This window comes from Alligator mississippiensis, chromosome 3 (assembly GCF_030867095.1).
Source record: "Alligator mississippiensis isolate rAllMis1 chromosome 3, rAllMis1, whole genome shotgun sequence".
Taxonomy (NCBI): domain Eukaryota; kingdom Metazoa; phylum Chordata; order Crocodylia; family Alligatoridae; genus Alligator; species Alligator mississippiensis.
This window is the reverse complement of record NC_081826.1, coordinates 251,004,606-251,024,136: the sequence shown is the minus strand read 5'-3', so window position 1 is coordinate 251,024,136 and position 19,531 is coordinate 251,004,606. Positions and strand designations below refer to the sequence as shown.

At 41.6% G+C, this 19,531-nt stretch overlaps 2 protein-coding genes across 4 annotated transcripts in view; both read left to right on the top strand.

Annotated features, from left to right (window-relative positions):
- Nucleotides 1–15,389, top strand: part of ZFYVE16 (zinc finger FYVE-type containing 16) — a 61,903-nt gene extending 46,514 nt beyond the window's left edge. Inside the window, exons 8-18 of one of the 2 annotated variants that reach the window (XM_006269978.4) lie at nt 1,761–1,883; nt 2,690–2,845; nt 3,593–3,817; nt 6,046–6,128; nt 7,292–7,396; nt 8,472–8,622; nt 9,645–9,719; nt 10,550–10,712; nt 11,701–11,806; nt 12,686–12,850; nt 13,423–15,389. In XM_006269978.4, the coding sequence (XP_006270040.2) occupies nt 1,761–1,883; nt 2,690–2,845; nt 3,593–3,817; nt 6,046–6,128; nt 7,292–7,396; nt 8,472–8,622; nt 9,645–9,719; nt 10,550–10,712; nt 11,701–11,806; nt 12,686–12,850; nt 13,423–13,584 (1,514 nt within the window). In that variant the 3' untranslated portion in view covers nt 13,585–15,389. Of the gene's footprint in view, nt 1–1,760; nt 1,884–2,689; nt 2,846–3,592; nt 3,818–6,045; nt 6,129–7,291; nt 7,397–8,471; nt 8,623–9,638; nt 9,720–10,549; nt 10,713–11,700; nt 11,807–12,685; nt 12,851–13,422 lie in introns of both variants that reach the window. The other variant, XM_006269977.4, reaches the window with a different exon arrangement.
- Nucleotides 15,390–17,630: 2,241 nt separating this feature from the next.
- Nucleotides 17,631–19,531, top strand: part of FAM151B (family with sequence similarity 151 member B) — a 38,848-nt gene continuing 36,947 nt past the window's right edge. The window contains exon 1 of one of the 2 annotated variants that reach the window (XM_006269985.4): nt 17,631–17,720. In XM_006269985.4, coding sequence (XP_006270047.1) covers nt 17,702–17,720 — 19 coding nt within the window. In that variant the 5' untranslated portion in view covers nt 17,631–17,701. Of the gene's footprint in view, nt 17,721–17,763; nt 18,182–19,531 lie in introns of those variants that run through there. The other variant, XM_019482907.2, reaches the window with a different exon arrangement.

Sequence of the window (19,531 nt, the reverse complement as noted above, 5' to 3'; positions counted from 1 at the left end):
TTGCAGCCTTGGGGGCTCATCCAGGGACAGAGGAAGGGGGCTCCCACTGCTGGGGTAGAGGCAGCTGCTGCTGCACCTTGAGCCCTGCTGCAGCTAGCCACCTGCAGGTATGGCTGAGCCCAGCAGTGGGATGCACATGGCATGCAGATGCTCATGGACCAGCTGCAGTGGGGCTCGGGGTGCAAAGGCCAGCCTGCAATGGCAGCTGCCTCTGCCGTGCACAGATCTGGGGGGCACATGTCCCCCACATGGGGCAGTGGCGGTAGCTGCAGCAGCGGTGAGGGAGGGAGTGGGGCTGGGCCAGGGGCAGCTGGGGCAGGTTGGGATGGAGCTGCTTATGGCTCATCCGGTGGGGAGGGCATGCACCATGGGAGAGCACAGTGGGGTGTGTGCCCCTGGATCTGCATGCAGGGTGGGCTGCAGCTGCCAGCTGGGGCTGGGTTCTTCATGGTGCAGGGGCTGGGCAATGATGCGCTCAGGCCAGGTGGCAGTGTGGGGAGCAGGGCTACAGGGGGCTGCAGCCACCTGAAAATTTGTTGTAGCTGCCCCCCCCCCCCCCCCCGACCCCCTTCCCAGTGCCACCGCCTCCTGGCCTGAGTGAAGCATGGCCCAGCCTCTGCCGGGAAGATCCCAGCACTGCCTCCCAGTCCCTTTTTCCCCCCCATCCCCCAAGGGCATGGGGGCCACGTGCCTGGGATCTGCAGGGTGAGGCAGCTGCTGCTGCAGGCTGAGGCTGGGATGGGACGGGACGCTGCTGGGAGGAGGGTTGGGGGGAACTACAGCAAACTTTTGGCTTGCTGCAGTTCACCCCAGCCCTGTTCCCAGCATTGCCACCACCCAGCCTGAATATAGCGTGGCCTATCCCCCCTGCCCAGAAGAGCCCGTCCCCAGCTGGCAGCTCCAGCCTGCCCTGCCCTGCCTCTATGCAGATGTGGGGGCATGTGCCCCCTTGCCCTCCTGGCTGCATATCTTCCCCCTTCCCACGCCACCCGGACGAGCTGTTCACGGCTCTGTCCCGCCTTACCACTGGTTGGTGGGGGGGGGTGCAGTTCGAGGCCCCAGCATTGAGGGAGAGAGTAGGGCTGGGGCCTGTATCTACCCCATCACCCCCCACAGTCCTTCCCCTTCCCCTGGTCCCTTACCCCACAGACTTACCTGCTGGGGTGGCACACCCCCCAAATATTTTTTTTCTGCTTCTGCCTCAATCTGCCCCTCCCACTTCCCTCTCCACAGACTTACCTGCTTGGGGGGGGCGTTGGTGGCACACAATACATCTTGGATTGCTTTTAAAATTCCAAAAGTGATCTCCTACTCAAAGGTTGGAAACCAGTGATCTAAAAGATAAATACCTCAAGGCATAGCAGGCAAGTGAAGGGGTGACTGCTCAAAGAGTGAAGTAGATATGGTGTGAGGGGGTTCCAGAGACGTCATGGCCACTCCTGGAATGAAACCCTGCTATGGGGGTAGTGAGGAGGGGAGGGGGAAAAGAAAACTGTCTTAGATTTGATTAAATACAGTATATTATATACTGCTTTAATGTTCGATGTACCATATTGTGCTTATTTGTTGTCTGCCTTTAAAGACAAATGCACAGTTCTTTGGCTGCTTAATAGTCATGTAATATTAACAATTTATCTTTTTTTTTAATATGACATTTCAAGTAATGTTTCATGCATTTTATGGTCTTTGCAGTTGTTTAGACATAAGGGAAATGAATACTAGCTGTTATATTGAACCAAACCATATCTTAATTTATTTAGGTCCTGTAGTGGAAGAACACCCATCTCATCAGCAGGTCACTTCACTTCTCTCTGAAGGAGAACTGAATCCATTAACATTTATCCTAAACGCAAACTTCCTTGTGAATGTGAAGTTACTTTCTTGTAAGTAGTATGTTTTTTCTGTACAGCTATGATTTCTATAATATTTTGTACTGAGAATAAATAAGAATTCTCTTGATTATGTTGTGCTACTCAAATGAGCATGCTGCTTTTTGAAGCATTACTGTATAGGTTTCTTGATTATATTTTTGTTAGTGCTGTCTGATTAAACTTTTATCAGTAGACTTCAGACTGTGGGGAGTCTGAGGTATACATAGTGGATTTTTTGGTACATAAATTACAGAGTATTCAAATATTTGTGTGACATGACTGAAATCTTAATGCCATGTTTTAGTCTCATACACAAAGATGCCACCCCTGTGCTAGAAACTTGCTGCATACTTATTAACATAAAAAGAACTGACCGAGACATCACGTGATTATTTACAGACATGGACGCCTGCAAAGGGAGACTCTAGTGTAACGTTTTGCAATAAAAGACTTTGCAGTAAAGACTTCTAACTGTTACCTTAAGTAGAACATACAGTTCAGTCAAAGCCCCTATCCCATCAGTGTTCTGTAGCTGCTGGTTAACAAGCTGTCTTTTTCCATAATAGCTGTGGAACAAGCTACGACTTCCATGCTTCTCCAGATGATATGGCCTAACCAGACTCTTATTATGAGAGTTATTCTCTGTGCTGCATACTGGGCTAGGAAAAACTTTATAAAAACCCTTTTTTTTTTCCCTAAAGAGAGCAATTGGTAAGAGCATTAAAAGAACTTAAACAGTAAATCATCTTAAAATCTTTGATTCCAATGTTTTATACTATAATTAGCAAATATTTAATTACATAATTCTTCTCTTTAAGATTCTCTAGAAAAGTGCTGGTACTTCTCAACAAATGGACTACATAGCTTGGGTCAGGCAGAAATTATAATTTTATTGCTGTGTTTGCCAAATGAAGATGCTGTTCCTAAAGAAATCTTCAGATTGTTTGTTGACATATATAAGAATGCAATGAAAGGTAGGGAATCTTAATAAATAGCTTTAAAATGTTCATGTCTTATTGCTGAGCTTCAAAAGGCAACATTCTTGGTGTTGCATTTAATTTTGCTTTAGAGACGTTCTGAAACTTGAGAGAGAGTCCCTCTGTCACTTCTATTGTCTTTCTGCTTCAAATTCTAATTCAGTAATTGACACCTTTTTAACATAATCACCTCCAAACGGCCTTTTATCATCCATCTTTCTTTTCTTATTTTATTTTTAACAGTAATATTTTAATATATTGGGATTATAGATATAAATACTTTGAGCCTCAGGTCAGGAAAACATGTTTCAGGATAGCATGTGCTTTCATGCTATTCTTAATTTTCAAAAACATGCTACTTGTACATAAATTGGACCAACATTTTGTGAAGTATATTTAATTGTTAATAATTAACACTTTTTTTCAAACTGAATTTATTAAAGTGACAAAGCCAAAACTAAATATCTTGGTTGTACCAGAGCTGGTAGTTTGAGACCAAATTTATTGCACTTGACACTTCAGTAAGTGGTTACTTTTAATATGTAATCTCTTCAGTGCAGTGAACAAAACTGTATGTATTAAAGCAGAAGGGGGGCAGATGTTTATATATTGGGTGTTCTTTAAAAGCAGTCATAAAAGACCATGTTAGCAGAGCAATAGATTTCTTCCAAATAGTACTGTGTAAGAATGTCTTTACTTTAAATGTTTAGCTATGTGAAGTTAATTGTTCCTTTCTCTTGCTAGGAAAATTCATAGGAAATTTGGAAAATTTTACCTTTACTGAAAGCTTTCTTGGTAACAGAGATCATGGAGGGTTCCTGTTTGTTACGCCAACTTTTCAGAAACTTGACAATCTCACGTTACCAAATAATCCTTTCCTTTGCGGCATTCTTATTCATAAACTGGAAATACCTTGGGCAAAGGTTTTTCCAATTCGTTTAATGTTGAGATTGGGAGCAGAATATGGAGGTGAGTTCTACTAGATTTGCTTATTGAGGCCTCAAGTCTGCTGAGATTATGTATAAGTATAATTTAACTTTGCATACTGAGGCAATCCAGTAGTTTCAAAACATAGATACGTCTTATCCTGCAAAGGCTTGGTGCTTAAGTTTTTGTAGTTCACATCCTAAACAGTTCTTAAAACATATCTGCATCAATACTGATTCAAATTCTGTCTTGCTGGATTCATGGGTGACTGGTGCCTCCCGAGTCTGGGGTGGCACCAGATCACTGACGGGGAGGTCCCCCAGTGGCGATTGCCAAGCCAGCAGCGAAACCAGAAGTGCACTTTGGTTTTGCAGCTGGCACTTCCAGGGGGTGCACGTGTCCTACATGTTGCCAGCGGCTGGTTGCTTCTTGAAACACTGTTAACTTACTTCCCTGAAAGTTTTATGTGCTATGGCAGTAGCGCTCAATTGAGGGGCTCCAAGACTGTTTCAGGAGTGCCTCGCCACAGATACAACCACCACAGCAACCAGGTGCAATAGCCCCACAGCCGGATCAGGAAGGAATGCAGCACAAGCATGTGTTCCTTGCCTGGATTTGGGTTATTGGATAAACTGAAAGCAAGGCAGGAGCCCTGCTGCAGCCCTTCACAGTCTGACCCTTCCCTCCTCTTTCCCCCCCCCCCCCCATGCTGGTCCTGGAAACAAAGGCACGTGGGGCAGTTAGACCTGTTCTGTGTAGCTTTGTTTCCATTCAGGAGGAGCATGGCTGCGGGGAGTGGGTACTGAACTGGGAAGGGCTGCAGCAAGACTGCATTCTCTTGCCTGCTTTAGGCTTATCTAGTTGTGCACGAAGTGCGTGGGACAGTTCCGTGGCTGGGCAGCAGTGACAGCACCCCAGTGAGTACCACTAAGGTAAGCTGATGCAGCGCAGCAGTGGTTCTTTACCAGGGTGCTGCCACATTTAAAAAACAAAACAAAACAAAAAAGTGTATGGACAGAGAGTTTACCTGAATCTAAAGTTTGAGAATCCCTGGGCTGTGGTTTGTCCCAATACACACTCCCAGATGCATATAGTTAGCTTGTTATGAATTACAGACTTGACTAAATCTCTTTGCGCATCTATACATGTGCTCGGGGGGGGGACACTTTAATTAGAGCAGCTCTGAGAATTGCTGTAGTTAAAGTTCCCATAGCCTCGCATGTATTCAGCATCTGTGCTTCAAAATGGTGGCAGGTGCACTTTTAACTAAAGCTTGTCAAACAAGCTTTAGTTAAAGAACCTCTGTTGCTAATTTGAAATGTGGGGACGCCAAGTACATGTGACATGGAGGCTGCTGGAGTGCACTGATTAGCATGTTCCAGCAGACTGCTCTGATGTGTCAGTTAGCATGTGTCGGAGCAGAGGTCCATCATGTGTATAAGTACTCTTTGGTTTTGGCAACATTCGGAGCCTTTATCTAGGATACACAGTCTTTAGGGAGTGAAGAAGAGACGTGAAACTAATAAAAATGTTTAGACTTTTGTTTTGGAAACTTGTTTCTCCTGCTTGGCCAGTGTACAGTATAAATAAATGTTTGTGCATTTACAAAGTACCTTAAAAAGGGTTGGATAAATGTCTTGAATCCTTTCTAGATTACCAGGCTTAATATTTGTGAAGTGTTTTTAAAAAGTACTTATTATGAGTGGCTTATTAACCCAAACCTAATATTAGTGTCTAATATATAATCTGGGTTTAAATTCTTCAGCTTGTTTTCCTTCTTGGTAACTAGCAATTCATTCTGTTAAAAGGAAACTGGTTTTTCAATGTCCATTATTACATAAAATATGATTTCCAGATGTTCAAAATGGGATAGAAGGACCTACTTACACAAATGATACTGATTAGTTGTGCAGTTAAATCCTTGTTTGTTGTGGAATTGGTCACCTTTCTTGCAAAGCACAAGGGAGACAACAGCTGCGTCTACACAATGCGAACCTCTTTATGGCTCTCCTCACTTCCAGTGGCTGGTGCCCTCATGTTCACTACATGAGCCTTGTGTTGCTTAGGTTTAACAAAGATACTTTCTTAATGCTTGATGATTTTCTTTTGTCCAGTGAGTGTGGATGCCTGCCATTCTGCATAAACTATCAAATAAAAAGCTAATTAAACACAGGAGAGCAAGCATTTGTGTTAGACACTTGCATATTTGCATGCATAAATATGTTTATAGTGTATGTAACAAGTGTTGTTTTTTTTTTCCCTTTTAAAAGTATACCCAACTCCTGTAATGAGTATCAGACACCGGAAATCTCTCTTTGGAGAGATAGGGAACACAATCATGAATTTACTTGTTGTGAGTAAATGTTTTAGATGTTTTTTTCCTCCTAATTTCAGTTAAGATATGTATGAGTGTGAAATGCTAATTAGAATTTTGATGTGCTTCCATAAGATGGAGTCTTACAAAAGTTATCCTGATAGTTAATTTAGTGGGTATGTCCTTATGCCATAGGCTTTTAGTGCAAATTGTATATTTCAGAGTGTATTCTACCATTAGATTTAGTTAAAATAATGCAACTTTTTTGTTTGCTCCTTTTAAAAAATTGGTTTTTATGGATCAGCTTTTTCAGTATGAAAGCTGTAAAAAAATTGTTGGGTTCCTTGCTATCCCTAGGCATTTAGGAGACTGGGGCTGTTGCAGAGGTAATATGTTCTCATCCAGATTTAATTCTCAATCACGCCATGCTCTGCGAGTCAGAGCATCTCCCCTCCTCTAGTTCCACCCTGGCTCCTCCAGCACGCCAGGAGCTTGGAAGAGTAGGGAAAAGGCAGCTTCCCTGAAGCGTGTCATTTTGCCTCGCAACAAAGCCTACATACAGGGCATACTCAACAGTAAAAAGTAGCAGCATATTTGTGCAGGCAAAAATGCAGTAGGAATAAAGTATAATTACATGTAATGTAAGATACAGTAATGTTTAGAGGTTTTTTTTTTTAATTTTCTCATACACCTCTTAAAACTGCTAACATGACTTCAATTGAGCTGAAATTTGGGATATTTTAGATGGTTAATGGTAATTATTACCTTACTGTGACTGTCCCACACAATTTGTATCTACTTAAAAAAAAAAGACATTTAACTTGTTTTGGTATGGTCCAATCCTAGTGTGGACAAGGAAGATGTAATTTAAAAAAGCATTTAACTAGTCAGGATAAGTGCTAGTAAGTAACAAATTTACATTGGTTGGCCCATACTATAATTTACTTTAGCTAACATATAAAGAGAAAAATCACTTTTCTCCTGCTGCAAGTCACATGTACACACAGAGAACATATATTGCTACTTCAAATGGAGATTCATTTAGCTTCAAGTCTGGAAATGAATGCAAAGATTTGATGGCTGAATTTTAAGTGATTTCATGTTTCTAGAAATGATGGAATGAAGATGTTTAAAACTTGTTGCTGAACATTCAACTGTTTGTTAATATGAAGGATGTGTTGTGTTGTTTTTTTTAATTATAGGATCTTAGAAACTATCAGTATACCTTACATACCATAGATAACTTATTTATTCACATGGAAATGGGTAGAAGCTGCATTAAAATACCTCTAAGAAAATACAACGAGGTGAGTTTAAGATTTTAGATCACAGTAATTTCTGCTAAAAATCCAGTCTTTTTTCCCCCATTTTCCTCATAATACTACTGAATTGTTTAAGATAAGATTTTTTTTTTTTAACTGTCATTGAGGGCTGACTAGACTAGAGACTTATCTACAAGACTTAAGGTACAAAATGCCAAAATCCCATTAGTCTATACTGCATGATCATTCCATAGTCATTTCTAAGCCTAGATTGTACCAATAAGCTCTTGGCTGTTGACTGCTGTTGATTTTTGTTCACTATTTGATGGACTATTTAAGCTTTCAATACTGTAACCTTGAATGTATAACTAAAAATTCCCCAATAGCTCATGAAGAAAACATGCATCTCCCTAGCTAGGAACTAAACATAAGTTATGATGGGATGCAAGCACTAAACTGGGATTTGGTCACTGCTATAGCTGCTTGGTTGTGAAAGAAACCAGGATTTAAATCCATTAAATCTTTTCCAGTGGGGTTTGGGCTATCACCTGCTTCTAATATAAGACTTGCCCTGGTCTTTTGGTATAAAGGTAAAATACATACATATTGCTTTTGCTGAAAGCTATTTGAAAAGGCTTTTTTAAGCATAATTTTTTTTTTACAATTATTTTTCATTGTTCATTTTGCAATCATTATGCTTGAAATTATGATGGAAATGAGTAATAGATCTCTGTTCTGCAGTTGAGTATCCTGTATTAATCACAAAACTTTAAGATCCTCCTAGATTTTGCAGTGCATTTGGATTTCCTTACAAGACCAATGAAAAAAAACTTGGCCCTGTTTAAAAGTGTACTTACAAGCTGCCTGTCACTTCCAGAGTGCAAATCTTTTAGAATTGATTTTTAAATGTAATTAGCACTTCGGTTTTCTTCTTTATAAAGAAGTTAATGCTTACAAAATGGAGGTACTGTTTTGTTTTGCTGTTCTTTGCTTTAAATAAAGCATGTTGTCTGAAAAATATTAATTAGCTGCATATTTAACAGTAAGGGTCAGTCACCAGCTTTAGCAAAATAAAGCAAGGATTGATGTCAGTTTCTCAATGAGCATTTTGTATTGACAGGTAATGAAAGTGATAAACTCTTCTAATGAGCATGTTATTAGTATTGGAGCCTGTTTTAGTACTGAAGCAGATTCTCACTTAGTTTGTATCCAAAGTGATGATGGAGCCTATCAGACACAAGCAAACAGTGGCACTGGTCACCCTAGAAGAGGTAAGAAATGTAATACATTTTTGTAGCATTCAATCCAACCTCTGATCTAGCATGTACAATGAAGCAATTTTAGGCTATTCCAAGGTATTTCCAAAAGCTTGATTGGCTAGAAGTGATACCTTATTTCAAAAGCTCTAAAGAGCAACTAAACAATAAAAGCATATATGAGGTAAATGTTGGATACAGTGTAAATAGTGACACTGAATTATTCTTATTACCCTTCACTGTTACTTGGCTCTACATTTTTAAGAATGTCTCTGCTTAGGATAGCATCATGTAATTGGATTAATTCAGTCTGCATTTTAAATAATGACCAGAAACTTAACCTTTAAAATGCAGAGTGAATTTAGTCTAAACTAAAAAACAAATAAATAAATAAAAAGCTCCCCATTTGTTTATTTTTTAGATATGAAATGTGTAGCAGTTTCTCTTGTAGCAAACTTAACTGTGCAGAAATTATTAATCTGAGTAACTTCATGATATTTAGCACTTCTTCAAAACACTATACAAACATTAGGTATTCCTGAATTCGTACAGTCCTACCAGTGATATGTAATGATGATTAAGTAAATGAGTGTTTCTGCAGATTTTAATGCTATTAAAAAGTAATTTTCTTTAAAGAAATAAAATTACCTACTAAAAAAATGTTTCTGAATCCTAAACCAAGTGTAAAGTTCTAATTATAAGTACAAAATTGGCACTGGGTTGTTTCTAGTCTTCAGACATCTCTTTGGCTATGATGTCTTTTCGGCTACCTATGTATTGTGCAACTGCCTGCATTCTGTAGGTATGCTGTAGTAACTTAGCAAAGTTAGTGTATTTCAGATACTGAATTCCTTTGACTGTGAATTCTTATGGCCTTCAGTATTACTTCCTGCAACTAAGGGAATTTTTATGAGTATTTTTTGACATACCATAACGCTTGATAATAATGTAAATACATTTTCAAAAACAATGTTAATAACTAAAGAGTGAACAATATGTATGTATATGTTTACTTTCTTTTTTTTTTTAAGTTACAGGTGCAAGTTTTGTAGTGTTTAATGGGGCCCTAAAATCATCCTCAGGATTTCTTGCTAAATCCAGTATAGTTGAAGGTATGGATTGCTATATGATTCCTTGTTAAGAGGGAAACAATCACTGTTAAATGTTTTTATAAGGATTTGTCTGATTGTTAATTAAACACTACCAAGGTGAGTGTGTCATCTGTTAAAAGGCAGACAAGGTTCCTTGGGTGAATTTGATATCTTTTATTAGACCAACCTGAATAGTTGGAGAATAGTTACTAAGCAAGCTTCTGGGTTCAAAAACCCTTTGTCAGGCTAAGGAGGTTTCAGCAGTTGGTGTGTGCTCTTCCTGGATGGAATGAAAAGTAAACAAGCCAGGGGCTGGCCCCTGCAATCATCTGTTAAAATTCACTTATGAATGAATCCTGTTGTGTAAGCAAACAAGCTGAAACACTTTCCTTTTTCAGGTCACCTCTTGCTATATGGGTTTTTCACACCTTGTCAGTTAACCCCCTCCAGGTCATAGGTACTTCAAAATGAAAGATGTGGAGAACTTAATTTGCTTATTTCCTGTGTTTAAACCTTGCTTTTGTGTGACCTTTCATGCCTGACTGAGCTTTAATTTCAGGAAACACAATCTTCGAGCATGTGATACTAACTAGAATGAATGTCCCTCAGTCTTTCCATGTTCATCGAAAAAGCTTTTAGAATTGTTTAATTTTTTTTATAAAGCATTTTAAATATGACCAGGATAAAAGGCTGTATTCTACTCAGCAGCTTGTCTAATTTGCTTTCCTTGAACAATTTAAAATTAGAGTATGTATTGTAGTATTTTTACTAGCTGAGGGTCTGTTAAAGTGCTCTTCCCTCTTTTTTGAATGTGGAAGTAGAAATTATTTATACTTTTATTTTTGTTTTAGATGGACTAATGGTACAAATAACTGCAGAGACAATGGAAGGCCTACGTCAGGCTTTGAGAGACAAGAAGGATTTCAAAATTACCTGTGGAAAACTGGATGCAGGAGACCTAAGAGAATATGTAGATATTTGCTGGGTGGAAAGTGAAGAAAAAGTAAACAAGGGGTATGAATATTTGTTAGACTATCTAAGTGTGCGGTCAACAGAGCTTCCTGTGGTCTTCCTGTTGACCTTGAAAATAAAGCTGAAGGTTGAAAGAATAGAATATAAATCAGTATCTGGCTATCTAAAGTTGCCAAAAAGGAGAATAAAAACTTCCTGTTTGCCTCTAGATGTCACTGAGAGAACATTTTTTTTGAAGCTTTAGTGATTGTAAAGAATAGCACTTCGCTATACCCGTCTTTTTTCCTCATATTATACTCCCAGCATCAAAGCCACAATTCGCCTACCCAGGGAAGACTGGATTGATTCCTTATAGAGCTCAGTAATGTTATTTATAAGTCAGAAGAGCTGTGCTGTTTGTTGTTTTTTTTCAGTGCAACTTTCCATGGTTGTGAAGGTCAGAAGTCAACCAGTGTTGAAAGCCAGAATTAGCTTAAGAACCAATATTTTGATGGCTTAAATAGTCCTATTTATGAATAAACCATGGTTCATGTTCAAAATGCTTAATTCAGAATTACTCTTTTTGCCTTAATCTAATGCAATGATTTTCAGACTGGCCTTGACTTGATGTGCTCTACCTAATGGTTTATAGGACCAGTGTGAATGAACAAAGAGTGCCACATGGAGGTGGTCTACCAGGACTCTTTAGAAGTTTGCAAGAGAAGCTAAAGACCTAGTTTCTAAATTAGCGTTATGTCTGTTAGGTATGTTTTAAAATACGCGTGTGTATCTGAAGCAGAATTAGATTTAAACATTTATACTGGATGGAAATTGTTCATTTTGTATCCCAAGCATCTATATATCCTAGCTTCTTTTCTCTGCCTTTTTGATATTTATGATGAGTCTCTAATAGTGAAGAAGTTAAAGCTAACTTTAAGAATTAGCCAACAGTTCAAGTAAGATTTTTTTTTTTTAAGTTGAATGGCTGATCTTTTCATATGAAAGAACACAATGGAGTTGTTAACAACCTTTTATATACCTTATTCCATAGAGTTATCAGCCCCGTGGATGGAAAATCAATGGAAGGAATTTGGAGTGAAAAACTACTACAAGGAAGAGACTTTGAAGCAGAAGGAAAAGTTATAAAGTGCACTGAAGTAAGTAAAAACTTATGTTGTATTAAAATGTTATGTTTCCTTATTACCTTAAAAATGATGCTGGTTAAAAGAGAACTACCAATGAAGCAATCTCAATTTGTCATGAAGCCTTGAAATGTGCCAGTTGCTATTCTGTAGTGCTTACTTAAAGCAAGTAAGTACATTGGATCAATGTCTTCTGATATAACTCAATATACTTAGGAAATGTCTATTCCTGACATTCCCATGGCCATTTAATCAGCAGCCGAGAGTGAAGGGGGGGAGGGGGTAACTTCCACTGTATTTTTGGGGACTCTGGGGTCTTCTGCATCTTTTGGAAAGCATCTAGCACGTGTTGGATACCATCCTATTTCAGGAGTAGTAAAATACCCAATATCCATATGTCAAGAAACCAGTGTTAGTATTTGTATGGTTTGTGTGTTTTAAGCTAGAACAGAATAGAGCCATGTTGTCAATTTTATTCTTCTGAGGTAGGGGTGAAGTAGGCCCTGGGTTTCTATCAGCTGCCACTGCCCCAGTAGCTGGAGACTCTGGGTTCCCCTCCCTCTCCTGGCTTCTGCTTCTCATTCCCAACCTAAGGGGTGGGAAATTGTGGTGGGATGCAGCCCAGCCCAGGGAGCTGAGGGTGAGCCTGGAGCTATGTAGGCATTCAGTGCAACAGTGGGAGGGAAATAGGCATGTAATACACCAGTGGAGGAGATGCCCAGGCAGTGTAGTGGAGTGGAGGTGGGTGCCTGCATAGTATGCAGCATGGAGTTCACCCTCATGTGTCGCCTGTTGGGGCATCTGGTAGGGCATGTGGCCTCTGGGTGCTTAAAAGTTGACAGCCCTATTCTAAGGAAAGCCACTAACCATGTTCTGTTTTTAATATGATTTCAGGTATTTTATTTTCTCAAGGACCATGAACTTTCTGATCTAACCTCCTCTCAGTTTGCTAAAGATCTTGCTATAGCATGCAGTACCACTCTTTGTCCACATCTCAAAATGCTAAAAAATAATGGAATGAACAAGATCGGACTCAGAGTCTCCATTGATACTGATATGGTAATTTTTTTAATGTTTGCCGCAAACATAAAATGTTTTAAATGCTATTATTGAAAATTGTTTGGCTATAACCCCTCTAATCCTTCCCACATCCTACAATGGATGTACCTGGAAAGCATTCAAAGTAGATCTGAGAAATGTTTAAGATTTTATCTAAGAAATGCAAATTTTTATGTTGTTTAGCTGCAAATTTAAACTTATGTTTTTGTTGTAGGAGAAAAATCTCTTCAGTTAGTTTGGTGATCAGTGACTAAGTAACAAAGTAACAAATTGAAACATTTCTGATACATGCATATTATTCCTGATTTGTTTGTGTCTGAACAAGCAACCGTTTGAAGTGCAGAAGGTAGATGATTGCTCTTCAAGCAGGAGTATTCCATATTTTTAAAGAGCAAACCTTTTGCCTGGTTAAAGAATGTTGTGTTTATGTTGTGGCTTTTTCTTAGTCTCCCGTCCTTGGTCAATACTACTTTGTATAGTAGAAAACTTGAGCTGGAAGATGCTAGTTACACACGGTATTTACTGTCTTTCACTCTTGTCTTGACATCTCATTGACTCACTTTTTCTTTCAGGTTGAGTATCAGGCAGGATCTGGAGGCTACCACCTTCCTCAGCATTACCTAAATGAACTGGATGGTGCTCTGATCCCAGTGATCCATGGTGGATCATCAGACCCCACAAGTTTACCATTGGAAATGGAACTAATATTCTTCCTTACAGAATCTCTCTCTTAATGCAAAAAACATTGTTTGTTATATGTGATGTACTGATTGGCTTAGATTAACTGAACACCAAAGCTTTAAAGCTAAAAAAAACACTAAACATTTCTAGGTTTGTTAAAACAAAATTTAAGATCAGTAGTAGACAGTTAAACTGGATTTTGATTTTTACAAAACTAACAAAAACTTCTGTTACCCCACCATAAAAACAGGATTGTAGAGTTCAAGCTTTCTTAAGTTTCTGAGAGTTTACACTTAATAGTCACTGAAAAAGGCAAGGACTTGTTATCTCTCTAAGCAAGCTGTAGCATTTTACTTGTATGAACTGTCAAGCCATAGTATCTGGCTCTTGCCTCTTAACCTCAAGCAAATGTTTTAGTAACAGTCCTTAAGATAAATTGTAGTTGCAATGTGACACTTGCTTTACATGCATATAGAAGTGATCTGTACTTCTGGTTTGGGGTTTTGTTTTGTTTTTTCTTTTTAAAACTTGTGAAGGATTTTTAACTGCCACAAAGCTGTTTCTTGCCATTGAGGTTCAAATATGAAATCTTTGGGTTGGACTGCAAACCTCAAGTAATGGTGCATGTTTGGAATCTGCCTGCATAGTCTGATAATTGATTGTGCAAGGGAAATAAACAGCAAAACTTTCCCATGTTTTTTAAAGATTTTGTAATTGGGGTTGTCCTGACTGTTAAAATTGGGACAATTGATAAGTTTGGTGCTTTGGGAACTTGTGCTTCTAAACAGTTTTTTTGTATAGAATAACTGATTTCATTATGTATTTATAATGGACTTATCTCACTTAAATGGATACTATTTTTGTATTTAATTGATTATCTCTTCTTTTGTGCTCAAATGTACTATTGTATTTAGGACTTCTGAGAGTGATTTAAGAATAGGCAAGATGACCCTTAAAGTAGTCTTCATGTAGCAATAAACTAGGCTTGAAGCCTGTAATACCTTTTCTGCACCCTTCTCCAACTTTTGAGATCTCTTGGTAACCCTCTGTTTTCAGGGAGAACAGTGTATTAAGTGTGAATTTTCCTGAACGGTTTGCTTTAGCATACTTGGTATTCTTTGTATAGCACATATTTTTGATATGGGGGTATTAAGAAATAAGATCTATTTATGTACTCATGATGCATGTAATCTGTACCTAAGTACACATTCAGTAAACTACAATCAGGTTTGATAATAGTTGCTTATCTGTTTACTATAAGCAGAACCAAAACAAATTATATCCAAAATCTATATAATTTGTGTGAAACATCAAAATTTTAAGAGTGAAAAGTTATCACAAACCTTATTATCTAGATGCCTTGATTCTCATAGGGGATATTGATATGTTTTTGTATCAAAAACGCAATTTATAACTTAAAATCTTACTTGCAGCTTGAAGACTCATGTTAAGGGGGAGGCTCAAGATTCAAAGTTTAAGCAGACAGACTGAATTGGATGCAATTTCTTGAGAGAGATTGCACGCAGCAGGCTAGTGAAAGACACTAACGTACAGTAGAAACAGTATGTCCATTTTTTTGGAAATGGTTAATAGGGGGAAAAGTGGCGCAAACTATGTTTGAACATGAATTGTCAAATAATAAGCATTATCATGTTGTTGTTTGTCAATGTAAAATAGACCTATACCAGAGAAAAGCAATTCCCAAGACTTGTCTTGATATAGTGGTCCCATAATCCATGGAATACTAGTTTGTCCCACGTGTCTCTTTTTTTTAAGGGAGTGTTTAAACTCTTTCCATTTTAGTACATTTCAGTTTATTGATCACTATCCAATAAAACTGATCAATATGTTTAACAGATGCAATAAGATGATAATTCTTTCTTCTTTTTGTTTTATAAAAAGCCCCTGACATGCACTTCTTGGCTTTTTCATATTTTGTCACAGGAATTTTCTGTTTCCAGGTATTTTCTTTGTTTAGCACTGCCATTGCACCTGGAGCTCTTAGTCTGCCCCTAACCTGTATTTATACCTAAACGTGACTTGTGTCAGTATGGCCTGTATCTTCAACCATTTCTCACCAACAAATAAATGGACAAACATTTAGGTTTCATAGTTGGCTTCTGGGTTTGGAAGAAAACAAATAAACAAGCATTGTTCCAGATTGGAAATAAGGGGTAGCAAGCATATTTGGTGATGGATAAGGATGGATGGAGGAGAAAAGCATTGCATGTCTGTCTACATAGTGGTTGTTAGAATCAGGTTTATTTCTAGTGCTTAGGACTGAGGAGCACAAAGCAAGGGGATGTGCTTCTGCTTTGAAATTCTTCAACTCCCTGGTTAAGAGGTGGGATGTAGCTTCTTGGCTAGCCATTTGCAACCTGTACTTGCTGATAAGTTTTTTGTTGTTTTCTTTTGTTTTGAGGAGGGAAAAAACTACCTTAGCCTCTGTTTTGGAGTTTCTAACCTAGTTTATTTCAAGGAACTTTTAAGTGCCCCTCTCTTCCTACTGTTTTCTTTTGTAGTTGCACAGCACTGCCATTCTTTAGTCTGGTATTCAAGATGGCATGTCCTCCTCCTCCATATCTTTCTTAATGTGTTCCTGCCAGACAAGTGCCTTTGACTGTTATCAGTACTGCCTCTTCCTAGTACCTGTCATGCTCACTGGTGTGACTTAGATCAACAGCAGTTTGCTACTCTATGCCATTGTTGAGGGACTGTTTTACAGCTAGGCCCACCTCCCTCATCCTCTTCACACTGAGAGCTCCCCTTTCCCACAGGGCCATTTGTGCTTAGTCTCTCCCTAGGGATGCATTCCCTAGCAACACAGGAGTGCTGAATGGCAAATTCTGAGATCCATGGGTCACATAAGGGGCTGGGGGCTTGTAGAGCTCCAGCAGCCTGGAAACTCAAACCCTTCTCTTGGCTGTTAAGAAGGTTCAGATGGAAAGGCTGTCCATGCACTCTCAGAGTAAAGAACATCTATTCCCAGGACTGTCTACAGCTCCTGAACCCAGTCCCTTAGCACTAAAAGGACTGCTTCCATGCTAAGAGGTGAAAAGATGCTTCTTCAGAGTGGCACCTGTGTTGTCTTTGATAAGCTGACAGCATATAGCATTGTGACACAATCTGCACCAGCTGCTTTGGCTCTGGTTGGGCTCTCCTCCTTACTACCGTACTCCTGCACTGGCGCTGCTTCTCAGTCTAGTCCTGCCACTTCAGTCGCCAAAGGCTTTGTCATCCTTGTGCTTGTGGCAACAGCTGTTCTGTCCCCTATCTAATGCGTTTCCTGTGATGTACTTCCTGGTTCCCCAGGGCCTTGGGGCCTGTATCTCCTGATAAAAGTGAAACAATAGCTCTAGGTGCTTGAGGGTGTGTTGTTCCTGGACTGGATTGCATCTGCCTCTTGCTCCAGAGTCAGCATTCATGCGTGCAACCTTGGACACTTCTATCTTGCACCCCTCCTGTGAAGGAGAAAAACCCATTCAGTCCTATGACACAATGTCTCAGCCCCTTGCCTGGGGAAAGGGTTGAGGTGCCTGCCCCCTCATTGAGGAGCTACACTAACTGCAGCGTTAACGGGTGGACCTTATGGCCACAAGAAGCAGTGGTGGTGGCAGACTGCACAGCCAGGGTAAAGAAAAGGGCTGGATGAACTCATGGATGAGAGATCTGTTAATGGCTACTGAACAGAAGAGTTGGAGGTGTTTCTTCTGGCATCTCTAAACCACCACTGGTGGATGCCAGGGCGGTGCTGAACCTGCAGGGACCATTCCTGCTCTCCCTAATAGCATGTACCCTGCCCGGGGGCTGACATAACATGGCACTTCTCTCCTGGCAGCCGCCTCGGCTGCGCCTTGTACGGCGGTCAGCGGGGCTCCTGCCTGCCTTGCGAGGGTGGCGGTCACTTAAAAGCTGCGATTGGGCAGGGGGTGGCTGTGGGCAGGGAGGCGGCCGCGCGCGGCCCCTGTCCCCCGCCGCGCTGCTCCCGCCGGGCAGGTGTTACCCACCGGCTGCGCGCACCAGCCTCGGGCCGCCCGACGCCGTAGGCCCTTTCCGAGGCGAGCGCGACCTTCCGCGGGGAGTTCTCCGACGGCGGAGGGATCCCGGCGGCCGCGCTCCGCCCCGCCCCGAATCGAGTCCCGGCCGCAGACGGTGGCGGCGGCGACGACGATGTCCGAGGGGGTGCGCGGTAAGTCGGCTCCGCCCCCGCCCGGCGCCTGGGGGACGGGGGTGGAGCCCGTTGCCGGCGAGAGTCGCCCGCGGCCATTAGGGACCCAGAGGGCGCGAGACAGGTCGCTGGGCCTCAGGAGGGAGGGCGACGTCATGAGATGCAAGCCATAACAGAATGGGATATGGTCCGTGACGTCATAGGTGATTCATGACCTCATGGGAGGGGGTCGGGCCGGCCCACAGATCCCCCCTTCAGTTAGATCTCACTGCGCTGTGCTCGGAAAGGCACCTCCCGGGGCCTTTTAGTGCCAGAGGCTGCGAGACCACTGGGTCAGCAGGGCTCCATCATCCTGCTTCACGGGGGGAAGCCTCGGCATACGGGTCTCAGCTTCTTGTGGGCATCTGAATCGTAAAACCACCAGGCTTGGGGGCACACCTAGGATGGCTGCCAATGGCTTTGGGAATATCTGGAGCCCCCAGGTGAGCAGAGGATGCTGGCTGGTTGTAGCACCATACATGATGTTTCAAGTGGGTAGGATCCAGTTGCTTTATAGGATTTGGAACGGATTTGGCTGATTTGACCTGACACATGAAATATATTTAAAAGAAAAAAAAAAAATCCTGGTTTAGGCAGAGCTGAATGAGCTGCCGCAGTTGAAAAGGGGTGGTGGCTGGTAGCTGAATCCAAGTAGCCAGTCCCCATTCTTCCAGGTGTCCCAAGAGCAAGTGGGATTTCTTTTTGGAAACCTGCTCAAGCTTGGTCCTGCGCTCTGAGAGAGGTGCCGCAGAAGTGAATACATTCAGATTACTCGCAAGAGAATGTATTTGTTACCCTGCACAGGGGAAGGTGGTAGGTCTTGACACCCTTGAAAAGTGAAACCTGAAGTCTGCAGGTCTTGGTGCAACACGTCAAGGTCCCAGGGGTGGCTGTGACACCCCCTGCTGGCTCTGGGACTGTGCCCTGCTCTGCCCCTAGGGCGCCTTCCTGTCTTGCCTGCCATTCTTTGATGGCATTTATAATGTACAGGAATGCTGCCTATAGGCCTTTGCTGGGCCTCTGTCCCACTGGACCCCACCAGTCTCTGACTGCAGCCAGGCCCCCTCATTAGGCTTCACTGGTCCTTAGAATGAAATCCAGTGAAGGACCTAACCCGCTGTGCCTGGCAGGGCACCCAAAGCTTTAAGGGCTAATTGCATGAGTCCAAATCCTCCACTTTACCACGCCCTATGCCTTGCAGGCATTATGATCATGTTGTTCCCTGTGTGGGGCTTCAGCTTCTTCTCCCATAACCTAGTTAGGCCTTCTAGCCTGGGCCCACTGAATTGGACCTGGCTTTGAGGCTCTAGGTCTAACTTGTCCCTTCTGTCACCAGGCCCCTGGCCCCTGCGTGGCTGCACCCTCTCTGCCCACTCTGGGTTCAATAAGTGCTCAAGCCCTGAGCCTGCCCCTGACAGGGCTCAAGGCATTCAAGTGCCCCCTGGGCACTAATAAGGCCTCTGTACCCCACCTTCCAACCTTATCCCAAACAACTGGTACAAACAACAACATAACTTAAGCCCCTGGGCTATAACATTATTATAGCCAAGTAGCAGCCCTCTGTCCCTTTAAAAGGGCAAAGCTTTACCCCAATATAAGGTACCTCACAAGTTCCCTGAGCCTCCCTGTTCCTGTCAGCAGCAGAACAGTAAGTTCAACATCCTTGGGTAGCTCCCCTGAGCAGGTACTCCTTCTCTTGTGGCAGCCAAGGAGAGACTCCCCTACCAGCCCCAGCCTTGGGCTTATATGCTCCCAGGGCCCTGCCTACTTGCTGGCAGCTGACCATCTGCAGG